This window comes from Lycium ferocissimum, chromosome 9 (assembly GCF_029784015.1).
Source record: "Lycium ferocissimum isolate CSIRO_LF1 chromosome 9, AGI_CSIRO_Lferr_CH_V1, whole genome shotgun sequence".
Classification (NCBI taxonomy): Eukaryota; Viridiplantae; Streptophyta; class Magnoliopsida; order Solanales; family Solanaceae; genus Lycium; species Lycium ferocissimum.
In genome coordinates, this window is record NC_081350.1 from 46,297,106 (window position 1) to 46,318,106 (window position 21,001).

Here is a 21,001-nt window from a genome sequence, read left to right on the forward strand (position 1 = left end):
GCAATTGGCTATTATACATAATTTATATTCTATTTTGTCCCACAAAATTTAGATTCTTTTTCTTAAAAGTCATTTTTTTTTAAAATTACATAGGGGGTAGGAGAAGGGGAAATGGGGGAGGGGAACCAAACTCTCACCAAAAGGTGAAAATTCAGGTAGCCAACCAAGTGAGCTACTAATTTGGAAGGTGTTATGCACATTTCAAATTAGAAATTATTCAAAGTATATTCTTTCTTACTAAATCTAGATCCTTAATTTGTCATAAAAAAGTATCAATACTTAAAATCTTGAGTCACTATAATATACATATTAATATATAACGACTACAAATGCAAGTGTTCCAACTTTGAAGGTATTCCGTATCTTTGCTTGCCTATAATGGAAATGTGTTAGGAATAATTTGTTATAGATACGTGAATGGTTGTCTCTCTCTAGATACTTTTTTCTATTATTTTTTATTGAAAAGGATAAAGTTTTAAGAAAAAGATGTGCATTACTTTTTCTTTTTGTTCGTTAGATGTCTGGTATTCATTTTGGAGCTCAACTAATTCTAACTCATAAAGGAAAGTCCTTCTTTGGAGTAAGGCGTTCCTTAATTACCAAAGGCGACTTCATATTTAGAATTTGAACCCGAAATTTTTAATTAAGAATGAAGAATTACTTATCACTCCACAACAACTTTTGACGATAAATACATACAATAATACTCAGTGAAAGCATAAAGGGGAAACTGCTGCAAAAAGAGGAATTAAAGGAACGAATGATATGTTATTGCTACTGAATTTTTAAACACCTTTTGAGATCTTTGACATGGAGGAACACAACACTTCTAGAATCTAATTGCAGTTGATTTTGAGAGAAAGTATATCCACGTTATTAGAAATTTAGCTATTGTGACTTTTGGGAATATATATATATCCCAATAAGCACTATAAGAAAAATAGGAAATAAAGACGGTAACTTTTTGTTGCTAAACATCAAAAATTCGTCACTAGTTTTATCTACTAGGATTAGCAATGAGCTATCAAAACGTTCTGTTAGCTACGAACTATTTAACGAAAAAATTTGTAATTAATTTTTTTTTTTTTTTTAGTATATTTTTATGTCATCCCAAGATAATCATCATGCCATCTAGCTGACTAGCTCTCCCTTTATTGTCTTTCGTTATTACATTCTTTGTAAGACACTTGTGCTAAGTGACCTTTTTTTATCAAGGTTCGAATCATGAAATCATATTCCTTTTTAATTCTCTCTGATCTCTCTCCTGTCTCGCTCTTTTTTCTTTTTCCTGATTTAACAAAAGTGAATGAAGGATGCAGATACTCAAAGATATAGTGTTAAATCTAGGGATAATTTCAATAATATACAATCTAGCATAGAATATTACATCCACATAGCCATATTTTAAATTTACATCCGCATAGCCAACTTTTTTATTGCAATAATGTTTATACACAAGATATACAACATTATACACTCATTGTAGACAATGTATAAATCTTGTATAAAAGTGTATAATAATATATAAAAGGGTCATTTCGGGAAATATTAGAAATATGGGCCACTTCAGATAAGTATTTTCTCCAAAAAGACAAAGAATGTTATTTTCCCTTAAATCTATGTACATAATAGATTATTAGTTATACCTTTTGAAGTGCGTAAGCTTCTCATTTAAGAACTTAAACCGTATTTTTATTCATTTAATTATGTCTTAACATACTTTCTCACGTGGGATTTCTTTTTCATGAATAAAGCACGTGAGTTTTCTTGGATAATTAATGTCGATGAGATTTGAACCGACGATCTCTTATACTCTAGCTAATAGCATGTTGAAGTGTGTGACTATCCCATTTAAAAATTTAAAGTTTTAGAGAAAGTGTCTTCAACAACACCTACACAAAAATTGAAAAGTTGACGAAAAGACATATCTCTTGATAAAAAAAAAAAAATAGTAAAGAAGGAAGGAGGAAATGTAAATTTAGTTCATGTAAAGCTGGTCGTCTTTCATATTGAGTTATTAAAGCGGCGGGTAGCATAAAGGCTGCTTAAGGCAAAACTAGTGAAACTTTACTTTAATTTAGAGTTTAGACCTCAAAAATCTTGAGCTCCAATAATTGTTAGTAGTAGATTTTGTGGTTTACTTTTGTCTTAAGAAAAACATTGAATTTTGTAGATAAAAAGAAATCAAAACATTGTGTTTTCTTTGTTTCTTTCCAGATGATTCATGGCTAGGAATAAGATATAGATTTTGAGAGTACCTTGGCACCAAATGATTAAATTAACTACAAATATAGTCAAATTTGAAGTCTTAGAAAGTGAGGCTTCCTGGCTAATTGGTGAATAAGATAACCAGTCAGTTCAAATGAGTTGGGTTAAAGTTCATTAACCCCGCATGGATTGATATGGACTGGGTAAAGATGAGCTAATTGGGTCGATGCCCTTACAACCCAAATCTTACGTAATTTTAATTTCTTTATTTGTTTTCTTATAATTTGTTTAATTACGTTAAAAAAAAATCCTATAAAAGAGCTACTATATAAAGAAAATTACAAATATTTTGATAAGGTTTCTCATGGATCAATTTGACCTACACATCTAGTCCAAATTAGTCTAACTTTTAGATGGTGAATTGGGCTGTTTAAAATGATCGAATTGAACAGATCATGTTTTTCATGAGCTGATCTTGCCCTCCTTTATAGTATATAGTTAGATATTGATGCAATAGGATAGGGATAGCAAGTTGTCCTGTTCTTTAGTTTATATATGATCATGTTATATGTGATTGATATGAGAGAGTCCGCATTTCAAAATAAATTAAGTTATATAATCTTTTTTAGTAGACTTACATATCGTCCTGTCAAAAACAATTAGCCAATGGCTAATGCTTTTAAATCATGAGTATAATAATATACCGATAACCAACTATACATGCAAGTGTTTCAACTTGACATTTGACAATATATATAATCCAATCTCGAAGATACTTCTTATAGTGCGCAGGTGTTTCAACTTGACAATATATATAATCCAATCTCGAAGGTACTTCTTATAGTGCGCTAAGTATGGATTATATTATTACTACTAATATATAAGCGGCTAAGGAGAGCAGCTTGATGTTCAGCCTAAAATGCATATATTTATTCATTATTTATCTCACATTTTAATACTTTTAATCGTCTCTTGAGTATTAATTATAGTGATTTGGGCTAGTATTATATTTTTAATATGTAAAAATAAAGCGATGCGGAGATCAAGAGTTTTAGAGGAAAATTGAATGGAAAGTGGGAAAAGAAAGGAAAAGAGAAAAGAAGAGAGAGACAAGAATAGGGGAAATCATAATTACACAACATGATTGTCTCATCATTACTCCAATGATTGGAGTAATGATGAGACCAAATTGAAATGGGAATTGAAGAAGCAGAAAAGAGGACGTAAACCTCTGGCAGCAAGTTGATCAACATGCGACGCAGCATTATCCCAAGAAAAGACGTTCTCTGAGTAATTTTCCGCAGACCACTATTTTTCCCAGTTCAAGTTGGATTTGGTTTTTAAAAGTTCAAACCTTTTAGTATCCTATAAATACATATTTTACACAATTTTTACACATTTTACATAACTTGGGACCTAGAGAGAGCTTGGAGCCATTATGGAGGCCATAGTTACAGGATTTTACATTCTCTTCTCTATAGTACTCATTTTTACGTTTTTATTTGGATGATTTGTTGTTTTTTCTCCATGTCTATGTGGAGCTAAACGTTATAGTTCTAGTCTTCTAGGGTTGTGGCAAAAGGTATGATAGTTGGTTTGACGACAATTTCTATCAATTAAATTTCCATATTTTTGAGTTGATTATTTGTTCTTGTGCTTAATTGTTTAATTACTTGATCACTAATTAGACACTATCTGTGGTGCGGAGTTAGACTTGAAAGAGGGAATTCACGTACATAATAAGAATAAATAGAGTTTGTTCGATTTAATCATTTCACTACTGAGGATAGAAATATACCCTTTAGCCCTATTTAGTTGGTTACGGAGAAATAAATGTGTTCTTGTTACCTCTGGCGACAATAGAGATATAAGCGTTATAGTAGCATCTGCGCCTTTGTAGTTCGAGAGAATGTCATAAAGTTACAATTAACCCGTTTAACTAAGAACCCCAGGAAATAAGATAGGTAGAATTGTTAGAAGATCTGGATTGTCTAAAGCTACTAATTTTAACTTTCTCTCATCTGATAAACCTTACAAACTTAGTCACAAGTTTCTTAGTCACAAAAACACCCATACTCAATTGTTTACTTTCAGTTTTAGTTTAGTCACAACAAATACTTTGATTGTCACCTTCTTAAATAGTTACAACGAAATTTGAATTACTTGAACAGTATAAAATCTAAGTCTCTAAGCATACGATATCTCGACTTAAAAATCTTATATTACTTATACGATCATCAGCGTATACTTTAGCGTGCGTTTAGATAACACACAACTTAAAGTCGTCCGATGGTATGTTGGTAAATTCAGGTGGTTTTCACCCGCTTAGGAGCTGTAACTTTAGTTTAACGCCCGCTATTCCATTTTTCCCTCTGTTGACACGTTCTTATGGAGCTCACAACGTCTGCTTCTGCTTCGCTTTGCCTTTCACTGCTCAGTTTATCTGTCTTCCTTCCCCGTTTATGTACATTATTTCCTCTATAGGTAAGTTTTTCCCCGGTTTTACCGTTTGTTTACTTGACTTTTTTTTTTTGTTATCACTGTTATTTAGGTTGACCTTTTGTTAATTTTTAATTTAAAGATGCTTTCAATTTTCCATGATAGATTTAGCTTCCTTTTGTCTAAAATTTTAGGCTAATTGGTGATGTATTATTACGCTTCTGTTTTGTGTTTTCCCTTTTGCTCTTTTAATCGTATAATCTTATATTAATGTTGTTTCAACTCTCTAAAGGTGAGTAACAATGGATTTTGAGATTGTTATTTTAGATACTACATCCAGACTTTCATTAGAGGAGTTTGCGAAATCGTCCAACAGAAACTGCGACGGTTTAGTATTTTGCTAAACTGCAAAAGGGGATTACAAATTTCTTCTCTGGTTTCGTTTTGAGTGAGATATAGTATCTTTGCTAAACTGAAAAAGGGGATTGCCAATTTCTTCTCTGCTTTTGTTATTTCAAGTTGCACATATAATTCTGCTTGTTTTTCCTTTTTCTGTGACATGGCAAGTGATTTTGTTGTTTTTTTTAGCATCTAACACAAACATGAGATTAGAGGTAAAATTTTGTTAATTACTCTAAAACCAGATGTGCAACACATTGATACTCCCATGATAGCGGATAACAGTTAACTTTTTTTATCTTTCCATAGAAATAACAGTTAAGTCCATACCAAAACATAACCAAAAGAAAGAAAGATACCATCCATTTTCTCTCTACATGCAAAATGACCATGACAACATAAAAGTATTGGGATAGCCTAAGGTAACTGCAATATCCATGCCCTTAGATATTTAACAAGCTGCTATTGAGTAATCAGTTTGCTTCTTTTTTTCTATTTTATAATTTTGTTAGTAAATCAAATAACTTAATTTATTGAGACCAAATAGTCACTTGTTGTTCTTTTCAAGTTAATGATACTTCTCTTTTTAGTTACTGTCAAAATAATGTTTACTTCCAAGCAGGGTGGATAGTCATATTACTTGGTTTAGCTACTATATCTTGTTGGTGCTTAATACTTGGCTTTGAAAGGTATTGCATGACTTTTCCTGTTATGCGATTCTTGAAATGGGAAAGGCTCACTACCAACTTGGAGACCAAACTGATACTCCTACGAAATGCTGAATTATGAAGTTGGCATAATGTGCTTGAAGATGCATAACATTTGACGAATTAAGAAGTGCCTATAATGTACTTCAAACATGTGTAGTATTTTGTATACTTAAAATATTATATACCTATAGTATTTAACTAAGGCTGAACTAGATTACTGTACGATGTAGTTTTGTCCTCATACATAAAAAAAGACTGTTGTGCACAAAGTCTTTTGTCATGGTTATCAGTGTTGTTATCGATCAATATTTTTGTTTCTTCTTGCCCCTTCCTTCTTTGATTAACATCATTTCAAAATATGGTTCACCTGTCACAACGGAGGAAAATGTAATGAGTAGAGTAGATTATGAAACTTCTCCTATGCTGTTGTTTTTCGAATAGCTAGGGCTCACTACTAGACTAGACAAATGATGAATACAAATACGAACGGTTCTGCTGTACCTGAAGATGCATATGTTTTCTATCATTCATATATTATAGTATCTATTATAGCTGGTTAAGAATGAATTGGATAGCGCAAGAACAATGCATAGACTCTCTTTCACAAATATTTTACACTTTGCTATAAAAGTCTCTTTCCTTATGTTGGGCCCGTGCTAGTCGTTTTGGATGCAGTGATAGTAATTTTTCTCTCACCTGTCTTTGTTTTTAGTTTCATAGGAAAAAATGTAAACACATAAGCCGTCTTAGCTCAGTGGTAGAGCGCGTGGCTTTTAACCACGTGGTCGTGGGTTCGATCCCCACAGACGGCGTTGTTAGTTGTTGGTAAATTATAGTTTTAGCACTCTTTGATATTCATTTTTAAAAAAGGGTAAAGATATGTGTAAAAGATAAACTCCAGAAAAATAAATTGTTCTTTTACTAGTGTTAGATGCAACATTTTAGGTGCAAATGCATTTTCTAATTTTCTATTCAAGATTTTAATATAAAGTTAAATTAAATCCATTTCGAGATTTCACTCATCTTGATCCTTTGCTATAAAAAAGTAGGAAACGCATTTAAAATTTTGACTATAATATATAGTATATCCATTCTAAATGCAAGTGTTTGAACTTGGCATTACAATTCAACGTCGGAAGTTAATCTTTCTTTCGTATAGTGGAAAAATGCACTAGAGATATGGTTATTTTCTATTCCTTTCCATTGGAAAGGGTAAAGTATATTATTCTTTTTTACTAAAGTTAGATCCTATCAAAAACAATTAGGGACTGCACTTAAAATTTTGAGTATAATATATAATATGTTTCAACTTGACATTATCGTCCAATCTCGAAGATATTTTTTTCTCGTTTCTTCCCTATATAAGTGGAAGTACGTTAGATATGGATTATATTGTTTTAAATACGTGAATGGTAGCCTCTTTCACTTGCTTTTCTATTCTTTTCATTGGAAAAGGATAAAGATATTGTATAAAAGTTAAGCACCAAGAAAATAAATCGATCTTTATCTAAGTTTTTTTAAATGAATTCATCTGCACAGGCTTTCAGCTCCCATGGTGATAGGAGGTTTGTCATACCTAGGGTTAGATGCACATTTTGCAATGGGTGCAAATGCATTTACCAATTTTCTATTTAAGAATTTAATATAACGTCAAAAGCCACTTAAAATATATTCCTTTTTTACTTATCTGGATCCTTTGACCATAATATATAGTATACCGACGCTAGATGCAAGTGTTCCAGATTGGCATTATAGTCCAACAACAACAACAATATATCCAGTGAAATTCACAAGTGTAATCTGAAAAGGGTAGAGTATACACAAAGGTTACCCCTATCTTGGAAGGTAGAGAGGATGTTTCTGAATTATAGTATCATTTTAGATACGTGGATGGTAGTCTTTCGCCTGCTTTTCTATTCTTTCTGTTGAAAGTGCTAAAGATATATATTATATGAAAATTCAACTGCAGGAAAACAAATCGATCTTTGCTAGGTTAGATATATAAAAGATTGCTTTTTTTGTTACTTATCTAATCTTTGTTATAAACGGTAGGAGACACACTAAATTTTTTGATTATATATAATATATCGACTCTAAATGCAAGCGTTTCAACTTGCCATTACAATCCAAGGTCAAAGGTACTCCCTCTATCCCAAAGAGATTGTCCTCCTTTAACGCTTATGAGATGATTCCGTCCCGGAAATATATAAAAAGATTATTCTCTTTTCTATATTTAAACAATTTAACCTTATGAGATGATTTATAGACACAAATAATAGGGTAATGTTTGTTTTGATCACACATTTCAAAAGCCTTTCCTTTATTTCTTAAATTTTCGAATATCATGTATTTATTTCAAATAAATATACGTTAGGTAGAAATAGTAGAAAATCTTTTACTTGATAAAAAGATATTTATCATTTCTTCCTTAATAGTGGAAATGCATGAGATATGGTCGGTTTCGAGTGTGTGGATAGTCTCCCTCGCTCTTATTTTTTTCTTTTCTATTCTATTTCCAATGGAAAGGGTAATGTTTTAAGAAAGGGACATGCATGTAGAAGTGAAATTAAAGGAAACTTGCCTCAAAAAGAAAAATAATTAAGGGAAAATGGCGATTTTAAGCCTTGAGTTATAGCCTTATTTCAATTTTGGTCCCTTTGTAATTTGACTGAGCATATCTAACCTTCAATTAATAGAAACATGTGATTTTGATCCCTCAAACTAACAGAAGTTAAAAACGTAACGGAATCAATATTTTAAAAATGAGAAAAATAAAAATAAAGATGAGACAAGTGAAGCTATGATTCAGGCTATCAGGTGTAATTACTTGAATGGTTATTTGGCTCTACACTTCATTTTCAGAATTTCAAGAAAAAATAGGGGAGTTCCTTTCGTAAAGTTTGATCTTCATCTTCTCGGAGGAGAAGTTTAAGGTTAAAAGTTTTCAATTTCTTTTCGGTTGAACGAGATTTACTTAAGAGTTATGATGTAAACATACAATTTTTCTCATACTCCTGAATACTGAAGATAACGTATTGTATAGAGTAACACAAAGTTCGAAAAGAAAAGAAGTTCCAGCTATGGACAAGAAAAAAGAAAATTGATGAACCAAGTTATCATCCAATTGAAAATAAGTGATATTTTTAGAAAAGGAGAGGCATAACTGTTTATTATGAGGCATGGATGTAAGTCCCAAATATTGGTAGAGCAAGAAGATTGAGTTGATGGACGATGGTGTACGATTTCTTTAACAATGATCGTCAATGGCGGCCTAGCTTTCACAAAATCTAATGGTTAACATTCGCTTTTGATTTATTTTTTTCCTTCAAAATTATTACATAAATATTCGCTTAAGTTTTGGGAAAATAACACTCTATGTCTACTTGGAGAAATATTCACCCGAAATGACCCATATTTCTAATATTACCCGAAATGGCCCTTTTATACATTATTATACACTTTTATATAAACTTGATACATTATCTACCGTAAGTATATAATGTTGTATATCGTGTGTATAAGTATTATTGCAAAAAAAAAGTTGACTCATATATCAATAATAAGTTTAAGTTGATTATCTGAATTTTCATTGTTTAATATTACTCTATTTAAGCTCTTCTCGGATCAATAATACTCAAAATTCGAAATACAAATAAGAATAGAAATAGCAAAAATATCAAAATACTAGAAGTTCTTGTAGTATCGATCTACTGGCCAGTAAAATCTCTAATATAACTAAAATCTACGGAAGAATGACGAACAAATAAGCACCAATATAGTGGGATGACATACTTTCTCCTCACAAAATTGATAAAGTATGTATAGAATACAGCTATCCCTGAAAAAAATAAGAATTTTCACTTATTTTTCTGCTGCTTCTAAGAGGAAATGTAAAATATTATTCCTAAAGAATTTATACAATTTATTATAACTTAATAGTAGGTTAAATATCGTTTCTATCAGGTTATAAAATATACCTAACAATGTTTTACATATGGATTTACCTATAATTATTTCATGAGTAATCTAGTTATATAAATATTTTTTAATTCGTTGGTGCCTAAAACATAAAACTCCTCTGCAATTAGCTACTGTGCTCTGAGGATATCACAAATCATGGACCATTCAATAACATCGAGACACCTGTCCTTTATCATCTTTCTTTATTCTTTTCAAGACACATGTGCTTTGTTCCCTTTATTATCAAAAATCTAACCACGATTGTTTTCCATTTTAATTAATTCTATTACCCTTGTCTACTAGCTGTCTAGCCTTTTTCTTTTTCTTGGTGAGACGAGTGAGGGATATAGATTCTCAAAGGATATTGATAGTTATACACCTATGTTGTAGGTTATTGGTCACACCTCGACAAATCAGAATGTGATGACAAAAGATCTTATTGAAATATATCTTAATAAAACTTTTAAGATATCTTAACATTTTTAGTTAGCCAGTTAAAACAAATGTAATCCACCTAATCGTAAATAGTTTGTAATCGTCATTGGTGTATATTTAATACTATATACCAGGAGTATATAGTTAGTGTTATACAAGAGTTCTTGGCATTTTGCACTCTTAACATCCCTTTTGATTCAGCACCTCATCATATTTTTAATAACTTGCACCCTAATCTCTTTATTTCTTTGCAAAACGATAAAATCACTCCTTTTTTTCAATTTTTCCTTAAGGGTAAAATAGGAAAAAATAATTAATATATCCCAAAATCTTTAAGAGTTGAATATTCGGCCAAGGTTCATATTTGATCGGAAAAAAATGGAGTTGGCTCCTCTCTATAGTGAGCCATCCCTCCCTACCTTTTCCGATTCTCTTTTCTCTCCACGAATATAATCCATTAATTCTAAGAAAAGAAATCCATCCTCTCTACTCTTTTGGAAAAATGAGTACTTTCAATCACTACTAAAAAAGCGCCAAAAATCGACGGACAAAAAAACCATGCGCGCGTCGGTTTAAAAACCGACGGAAAACCGACTCAGGCATTTCTAATTTTTTTTTAATTATTTTAATTAGAAAACCGACGGACGACGTCGGTTTTTTTGGCAGAATTTTGAAAATATATATCCGCCGACGTCGGTTTTATTAAAAAAAAATAATAATAATTAATATAAAACCGACGGACGACGTCGGTTTTATTTTTAAAAATATTTTAAATAATATGCAATTCATTTTGTTTTTTAAAAAAAAAAAAAAAAATTTAGGAAACCGACGAACAGGGTTGGTTTCCTTTTTTTTTTTTTTTTTTTTTTAATTTTTGGGTCAAATATGGTCAAACATGCGGGAAAAAACCCAGACGAGGGTCGGTTTGTCCGTCGATTTTTCTTTTAAAAACATTCCAGCACGGTTTTCATACCCATTTCTTCTCCTCTTCCCAATTAAACTCCCATTCCCCTCCAACCCTCAGCTACCGCCGCCCCTCCCTCCGCCTATCCCCGCCGCCCATTTCCCCGCCGCCCCGGCGCCGCCGCCCTCGCGCAGCCCGTCCCCACCAACCCCGGCATCGCTTTTGAAGTTAATTAATTGAGGTTAGTTTCTCTTAAATTAGGGCTTTTAAAATTCTTTCAATTTTAGTTTTATTTGTAGATTTTAGGCCTAATGCTAATCTATTTAGCCTTGTTAAACATCATTTGCAATGTTATTAATGTTGAATTTGTGAAAAAAATGTAAACTTTATTTGACTAGTTTAGTTGTCATTTTTTTTTTTTTTTTTGCTTGAGATTGTGCTATATTTCATGTTCTTTGTCAATATATTTGTGTTAGCTTAGTTATCATTCTTTGTAATATTATTGATGTTGAATATGTGCAAAAATGTATACTTTAATTATTTGACTAGTTTTTTTTTTTTTTTGTTGGATTGTGCTTTTTGTTAGAATTCCATAATTTTTTAGAATTGTTATTGATCATTCCAAATTAGAATTGGTTGAGATTGTGCTTTTCAAAGTTAGAATTGTTAAGTTATAGTATTTCTATAACCTCAATACTAAAATGTAGATTTTATTTCTCTAGATTTACTTTTCAATTTTTAGAATTGGTTGGAATTGTGCTTTTCAAAGCTAGAATTATTAAGTTATGTTAGAATTATTAAGTTATAATCTATATATATAATAAAAAAAGAGGCTTTCAGCAGTGATGTACATTCTCAAGCCTTAATTGCTATTTATCTTTTTTTCTCATTTTTTTAGTTTTCTCAATTTTTCTCACTCACAAAAATTGCTCTTTTAAAATATTGGTGCCTTTTCGCATTCAAAACCGTTTATCAGTAAAACTTATGGTGCCTTTTCACCATCCAAAAGGTGAGGTACATTAATTGTCTATTAGATCAAACTTTATCTTTTGTTGTCACACACACACCGTTTGGATTTCGTCTCCTTTCTTGCTTCTTTTTCATTTTCTCTTATTCAATCATTAATTTTTGTTTTAATGACAGACTACACTCATCTTATGGTTCCATCCAATTGTCAATTTACCGCTTTCCACCATTACATTGAATGTTATATAGAGGAAGTAATAAAGGTATATATAATGCCCTCTCCTCACCGAAAAAAGTAAGTGAAAATGGAATAGTACACGTTCTCTCATGTTCCGCTTAGAATTATGGGGAGATCTCTTTGTTGTTATAAATTTTGAAAATGGTCACACGTACTCCGCCATAGGAGATACCAAAATTACACTCAATCGAGATTTGACGAAAACTTAACACCAAAAAGTTATGACATGGCTACGAAGGTATGGAAATGATGGCCCGAATTGAGAAGCGTGAAGACGCGGCAATGCTCAAATACATTTGGGTATGTGCTTAGTATTATTACATATAAATCATAATACATTTACAAATGATAAACAAATCGAAGTCTCACCAAATTTTCATTATCCATAAGTTTCGATCATATTATACTCTTTTTTCCTTTCCGTTGAACTTTGAGTCGTGATGCCTTTATTTTATAATTAGTGTGTTTTATATGCAAGAAAGCTGGTGAAAAATTGTAATTGGTAAAGATGATTTTTTAAGATATTGTGTATTAGAAGTGGCGTTTTTATATTATGTGCATTTTTCAAGGAAAAATTAATTTTGCTAACGTTTAGTGGTTGCTGTAGCAATGATTTTAGTTGCTCGCATATATGTGCCAAGTTTAGAGGAGAAAGAAGAAAAGAAGTTGAAAACAAAATTACGAAGAAAAACAAGGCAACTAGAAAAGAACAACAAAAGATAATAAATGAACAACAATTTTTTTTAAAAAAATTGCTAGCTACAGATGATAGTCAGGGTCAGGATGAAAAAAGAAATATACTTATTTTCAAGTCCTATGAGGTCCAATAGTGTACAAGTTGGAAATCTACTTAATGAAGTTGTAAGTAAGCCTTTGTTTTTTTAGTTTTCACACCCTTTTTTACTTTCCGTGACATGTTAAAATAGGAAAAAGTTGTTAAAGTACTAATTTTCAACTATCTTTTAAGTGAAGAAATCAAATATTTACACCTACTTGTACCGACATAAAAATAAAAAAGGTGATGCCTAAGAAAACAAAATGTGTTTATAAAATAAAGATGGAGTTCCAAACTTTATGTAAGAAAATTTAAGCAATATTATTTTTTTTCAAAACAACAAAACATCGATAATAAATTCACAACTAGAGATCTAAAATGAGATTTCTTAAAAAAATATTTAAACACATAAAAGTATATTTTTTAAGAAAATGGAGAGTTAAATAAAGCATATATAAGTCAAAATTTTGTTATTCTTAATATCCAAAATTCCATCTAAAAATCATTTCAAGAAAAATATTTTATAATTGCATGCGTCAAGCGTGCAAATCTACTAGTATTTCTATAACCTCAAAACTAAAATGTAGACTTTATTTGACTAGATTTACTTTTCCAATTTTTAGAATTAAAGTTAGAATCCATGTTATTAAAGTTAGAATTGTTATTGAGAATTCAAAGTTAGAATTGGTTGGGGATTGTGCTTTTCAAAATTATATTAAAGTTAGAATTTATAAATTATTAAAGTTAGAATTGTTGGAATTCAAAGTTACAAGTGGTTGGGATTGTGTTTCTTTAAGTTATATAAGTTAGAATTCTTAAGTTATAATTATTTATAAACTTCAATAATTGTGGGTATATTTTTTTAGATGGATCGTATGTGGATGTATAATATGAATAATAGTAATCGTGTGGATGTACGCTGATGAATTTTGTTGAAGTGTTGATGGGTTTATCAGAAGCATGCAATGACACTTCACTAGTAAAGCTTTCACTTTAAAACCTGCATTGCAAAAATTCATGGTTTGATTGTCATCGTCAATTCTTGCCTATGGATCACCAATTTAGGAAAATGAAACAAGCATTTAGAACTAGTTTGGATTTAATAAATGGACTTATGTTAAAACAGTTAATGGTACTTTTGGTTGGACATTTAAATGTTTCGAACTTTGAAGGTCTATTTAGATCGTATTTTATGTGTTTAGATAGTGTTTGATGTGTTTTATTATTACTTAGGGTGATTTTATGTGTTGTAGCTCTTTTTAATTGATTTGGAGCATTTTAATGCTAGTTTTGGCTTGCCTTTTGGTACTGGTTTGTGTGGAGTGTTAAAATGCATGAATTGTATGCAGAAATTTTCCGTAGAAATTGATTTTTAAAAACCACTGATGTCAAGTCGTCAGTTTTCACTGAAATTAATTTGCAAATTTTCCAGAAATCACTTTTTGAAAAAAACTTCGTCGGTTTTTCGAAAATTAATTTTTAAATTTTATGAAAAAACCGACGCATCGTTTTTTTTTATTTAAAATAAAAAAATTTAAATAAAAAATAAAATATATATTATTTTTATATAAGATCAAAAATCAGAAATTAAAAAAACCGAATCAGTCCGTCGGTTTTTTTAATTTAAAAAAAAAAAATTATTGGATAAAACCCGACGGACCACGTAACCGACGTAGTCCGTCGGAAAAAACCGACGTGGTCCGTCGGTTTTCAAAAAGCGAGGCTATGAAAACCGACGGACGATAAAAGGTCGGTTTCCCATCGGGCTCATTAAAAAAACCGACGCGGTCCGGTTTTCCATCGTCGGTTTTTCCCCCTTTTTTTAGTAGTGAATGTCCAACAAAGTGGTAATCCGTGTAGTGTTTCATTTAAGATGATGATAACCGTCGAAATCATCTCGCTTCATAGCTTTTCTCCAAAAATGAAAATCTTGAACCACATAAAATATTGTTTAGTAAAAAAATGTAATGTTGCACAAAAAAGATGACATAAAAGCTTTTGAGATCTGCCATGGCTGAACCCACTTTTCTTCTTCTTCCCCTAATTTTTTTTTTCTAATTACAGCATAATGTCATTTTCGTAGATGAAAAAACATTGGACTTCAAGTAAAGATCACGTTTTTGATTAATTTTAGTTGACGATTTTAATCGGCACCGCAACATTCTATACTTTTTTTTTTTTTTTGAATCTTAAGAATTTAAACAAAAAATAAAGTTAGGGAGATATTAATTACTATCTTTCCTATTTTACCCCTCAAGAAAAAATGAAAAAGAAACGTTTATCATTTTGCAAAGAAATACAGATTAGGTCTAAATTAAATTAAATAAAATAAAGATAGGGTGTAAAATATAAAAGAGCATACATACGTTGCCGGTGCAAATGCCAAAAACTCGTTATACAATGATTATATATGATTATACGTAATGCCTTTACATATTGGCTAAAAATTATGTAAAATAAAGATTAATGTTACTTTTGTTTATAGGTTCTGTTAGGCTACTGTCTAATAGCAAAACCACAACTTTTAATATAGTGAAGAAAAAAGTAGAGAAAAAGAAAGTAAGTTTGGTTCGCAACTTCGCATTATGAGTTCTTCCCAATCAGGTCATTTCTGTTTTGTTAAATAATTTGCAAATACTATAAAATTTCAGAGACCTATCGGGAAAAAAATTGATGACCTAGTCGGAGTAAATAATTTCAGAAGCTCAACTGTTAAAATCCTAAACCCTAAAAGCAAAAAAAAAAAAAAAAAGAAATTGGAAGTGTGTATCAAATGGAGGTAAATAGATAAGTATGATCATGTGTTAACCAAAAAAAAAAAAAAAAGATAAGTACTGTTTGTAAAACACTAAAACCTTAATTTTGACGCTGGTCTGCATTTGGGCCCATAATTTGGTTGGGCTGACTGTTAAATCATGTATAGATTGGACTAGACAATCTTCACTTGAGAACAATAATTGAAGGAGTTAGCCTAAATAGCCGTTCATCCAAGCGTTTAAATTAAAAATATTCGGTGAATATATGATATATATATATATATATATATATATATATATATTATTATATTTAACAAGGGATAACCATGGTTATTTTAGTCCTCACAAAAGTTTCAAATTTAATATTAAAATTTTCAATTAATTACATCTATGTCCAAATTTATTTATTTTAGATTAAAAAATTACTTTTATTTTTTATTGTCCTTGTCGTTACGTTACTACTATATACAAGGGATATATATATATATATATATATATATGTATGTATATATTACTATATATAAGTGATAACCAAGGGGTATTTCAGAGGTCACGCACAAAAGTTTTCAATTTAATATTAAAATTTTTAATTAATTACATCTAGGTCCCCGAATTTATTTATTTTAAGATAAAAGTTACTTTTTATTTTTATTGTCTCTTGTCATTATTACTACTATATACAACGTGAGAATACTTTCATTTTTGTAGTCCTCAAGTTTTTTTTTTTTTTTTTTTTTTTTAACTCTTTTTACCCTAACTGAAATTTTAATGACTTTCATGATCTTCACGAGATTTTAGTAAATTTTGAGAACTTTAAGGGACTTTTTTCATGCCACTAAAAATGATGATGTTAAAAAAAGGTTATAGAAGCCCCACAAAGCATACTCATACATATTTGAATCTTTTATGTACAAATATTATTAAACTTATGTTTCGAATTATGTTTTTTCTTAGAATTTATTATATTATACACAGAATTATCATGTCATTCAATTATATCTTAATATAGGCTTAATTATTAAATTAAAATATTATTATTATAATAAGATTTATTATTTATTGATGTTATTTACCATTTATCATTTGCTATTTTTATTTTTTATTTGTCCATTTAGTAATTTCTTTTTAATTTTCTCCTACAATCTTATGCCATACATGCTTGCAATAAAGATTTCACTTAAGTTTAGATTAAGTTTTAAATAAAGAAAATAAATAAATAAATTATTTCATTGTTAAATACTTCAAAAATGAATCAAAAATGTAAATTCTGGTCCCTCAGCCCTCAATTGAAAAAAATGAATTCAAGTATGGTAGTTAATTAATCAAATTTTACGTGCGCACACTATTAACATAAAGTTATTTACTATATTAAAAGAGTAACTACATTATTTTTATATATTCTGTAAATGTTTGAAAAAAATTAGTTAAAGAAAACACAATTTGATTTTCAAACAGCAATAATACTAGACAATTGCAAAAACTATATTTTTTCACCTTTTCTTAAATATTAAAATATTTTGCAAAATATCGGATAATTAATATTTTATTTAGTTTAGGATAAAATAGTTACGTTTAACATGAAAAAGTTATTACAATGTAGATTTCATAAAATAGTTTATTAAATTAAGAAAAGGTAAAAAAAAATGTTATTTTTTAACATGCATCTCTTTGGAAGGTAAAAAAAAAAAAAAAAAAAAGATTAAAATCGGAACAATTAATCCTATTGACTTTTCTGTATTTTTTTTTTTTGTGATTTAATTTGAAAGAATATCTACGAAAAATTCTTGTAATATCAAGGCTTTTAATTATTATATTTATTTGTAAGTTAACTTTATTGTTTTCATCATGCAACAATATTTGCGCATCAAATATTTTTGACATTAATTGAATACTGTAATTTCCTTGGTAAAAAAAAAAAAAAAAAAAAAAAAAGTTAGCCAATATGGATTCAATTCAAAGAAAAAAATGAAATTAATTTAACATATGGAAGCTCAATTTGAATCATCGGAGACTTTAATCCCAAAAAATATAAGTAAAATGGGAATTAGAAGAGCTTTCAAATGATTGATTTTTCTTTTTAAAATCTAATATATAAACTAAGAAAAATACTTTCCTTTAATTTTCAGCTACGTTTTTGTACTTTAATATTTTAGAAGTCTTTCGAAGTATTAGATTGATGTTAAAAAAATAAAGAAGCAAGAACATAAAAAATTTAAAAGATATCTACAAATTAAATTTTTTTTGCCAGTTTGGGCCCAAGCTTAGCGTGGGCCAACTGACACACACACATATATATATATATATATTAAAATTTATGAATAGTATGTATATTATTATGTATAATGAACGTATAATCTATGTATATCGACTACAAAAATAAATAATGAATTCGACCGGCTGTTTGTATAAAGATCCCCAAATAATAAGGAATTTGCTCTTTATGACCAGAACAGTCTTTAAATTATATCCCGTTACTTCATGTTATGTGCCAGTTGTCCCTCATTGGTTAAAGAAAAAAATGTTAATGGGTTTATAGGCTAAAAGGGGACTTCCCCTTATCAGACTAGTCTTTTGGTTAGACTCTCCTGTTTGGTCTATAACATTGGTATCAGAGTCAGTCGATTCGTGCATGGTGCCGCAACTCGGAGTAGTGGCCTGGACCCAAGAGGGGTGCCAACCATGACCAACTGGGCAGTCATGACCAATGAGGTCATTGGTTCTCAAGTTGGGTGGGGGGGGGGTGGCTATTGTTATGTACAATTGTCTCGATTTAAAGAAAGATGAGTTTATAGGCTATGGGCTCTTCCACCTATCAGATTAGCCTTTGGGTTGGGCACTCCTGTTTTGTCTATAACACTTCATTGCGTTAAGTTTGGCCTTCAAAAGTAATTGGATAAGGTTTTCTTTTGGTAATTGATAATTACATTCCCTCCATCCTAATTTATATAACACTTTTTGCTCCTCAAGAGTTAATGTGATTAATATTGAAGCTATATTGGATTAGATTAACTCAATATTTCAAAACTAAAATATAGATATTAAAAAATTATATGATAAGTACTATAAGTTGCAATTCTTCTCATATTAATATGCTAAAAGATTACATTTTAAAATGTTGATCAAATTTCACATAGTTTGAATATGGAGAAGCAAAAGGTTCGACATAAATTAGGATAGATAGAGATATCTCTTTCTCCAACAATCCCTCAAATATACACCGCCAGTCACTTATGAACAAACTAGAGACCAATTAACTACTTCCTATATGTTTCCTTTGACTAGTTCCTTATAGTGAGCGACTTGTAGTGATAATTCTGATTCATTTCCTTTGTGAAAGTGCTTTAGTTTGTCTTAACTAATATAGGTATTGGGGTAACCATATTAATTATTGTTTGCCAAAGAAGTGCAAAGTCTGAATTGAACAAGTGAAAGTGAACGGAGGGAGTATTTTGCAGGCGCGTCAACAATTTCTTTGAAAGATCCTACTCTACAAATTAAATTTCAGTTTTTCCAGCAAAGGGTAACTTTTCATCATTACTGATGTTTGTACCATGATATATCCCTCAATGCACTCAACTTTATCCTTGTATTGGTATGTGTATGTTAACTCTTCCCATCATCTATTTTAGGAAACAAAGCAATAAAGAAATAATAATGAAAACCTAAATGAAATATGCATTACGAGGACACTAGTAGTGACTGTACTAACATTAAACATTTGATGATTTAATTTTTCTAAAAATCAACAGGTGGGGTATCAATCCAATTAAGGCAATCTACATGAACATTGTCTGAACCAAATTACGCACTCCCTGAAGCCTTGTCCTAAAGACAACACTTTTGGGGTCATATGAAACAAGATTTCCACCTTTGTACTGAAGCAAGAGCTCTCCATTCTTCAACAAGCATAGAAATTTCACCAATGGTTGCAAACGTTGAGTCTCGAAATTTGGAGTTGGTGTATAAGCTCCAATTATGAACTACTTCATCCAAGACACTTTCACATTGTATTCTTTCATTACCCAAATTTCTAATCCTACCCCATTTTGGTGAGGCAAAGTTAGAGCAACAGGAAGACAATATCCAAGAACTGCTAGTTGAAACTCTACACCAAAATCAACTTTTGGTACCTCTCCAAATACCTCATCAGCTAAATCAAAGAACACGATAAGCATATCACAATGTCCATAATACTTTCCAAATCGAGTCAACCAATGCATCTTCCCATTTAACATAACTTCTTGAGACCTCGAATCAAAACGATATCTCCAACATTTCTCCATCTGTTGATACCAAGACTAAGTACTTGAACATATGATTTACCAAATCAGGGAACTCTGTATCTATGAAAGCGCCCCAAGGCATGACTATACATTTTGTCATAATTTATGATCTTGATCACTTTGTACTCTTTGGTAATAGGATGCAAACCAAACCCGAAAACCAATTCGTGCACCTGAGGTTTTACTGATACAGGCAGCTTTTTGTAGTAGCCTGTAAAAGGATTGTGCACATAAAGTGCATTTTGAGAATCTATGCACAATAATCCTTGACATGAACCAACAAATTCTTCAGACGGTGGCATATAGTTTGCAAAAGGGGGGTGCTGATTTTCGTCACAGCCATTTCTTCCATACCAAGATTAGAAAATTCAAGAAAGTAAAGCTGACAATGCGCGTGAAAAATAATGCACGGATCAGTTTTTACTGCACGAGACAGTGCAAATTCACCAGCTCAGGATCGTGAGACAAGTTGTAAAACGATTTTCGAACAAATGTGAATTGAAGTAAAGATGCTATGGGAAGTCTGGAAGCTATGTCAAGGACAATTTCTTGAGGCAGGCGATCAAATCCATATCTGTGGGGAGCTTCATCAGATTGACAATTCTGATTTTTGGTTTGTGTATCCATTTCACATACCAAAAATAAGTACACAAAGACAAGTATTAAAAAAAAAGAACTAGGAGGCCTGGATATATAGGAACTCTCCAAATTCTTACAGCCCGTAAATGAAAGAGTATATTCTTTTGGATGTCTGTTGGAATTACTACATTTCCTTGGAATTGATGCATATCTTATTAGTTGATAACTTTTCCTTTCTCCCAAGTGTCTTCTAGTTTTCCAAGAGCCATCTTTTAGGAACTTGTAATGCATTTAGTGCTTAGTTAGTTGTGCTGAAGAATATTGAAATTTCTTTTGTGAGTATTAATAA

At 30.6% G+C, this 21,001-nt stretch overlaps 1 protein-coding gene and 1 non-coding gene across 2 annotated transcripts; one reads left to right on the forward strand and one right to left on the reverse strand.

The window, feature by feature from the left end:
• The first annotated feature begins 6,496 nt into the window (after nucleotides 1-6,496).
• On the forward strand, nucleotides 6,497-6,568 carry TRNAK-UUU (transfer RNA lysine (anticodon UUU)). Its single transcript has one exon. It is a non-coding gene; the product is annotated as a tRNA-Lys (tRNA).
• Nucleotides 6,569-19,770: 13,202 nt separating this feature from the next.
• On the reverse strand, nucleotides 19,771-20,700 carry LOC132031964 (F-box protein At3g07870-like). Its single transcript, XM_059421809.1, has 3 exons — nucleotides 20,508-20,700; nucleotides 20,193-20,284; nucleotides 19,771-20,073 (listed from the first exon to the last, which is right to left on the reverse strand). Exons 1-3 carry the CDS (start codon nucleotides 20,698-20,700, stop codon nucleotides 19,771-19,773), a joined length of 588 nt encoding a protein of 195 aa, XP_059277792.1.
• Between the last annotated feature and the right edge of the window lie 301 nt (nucleotides 20,701-21,001).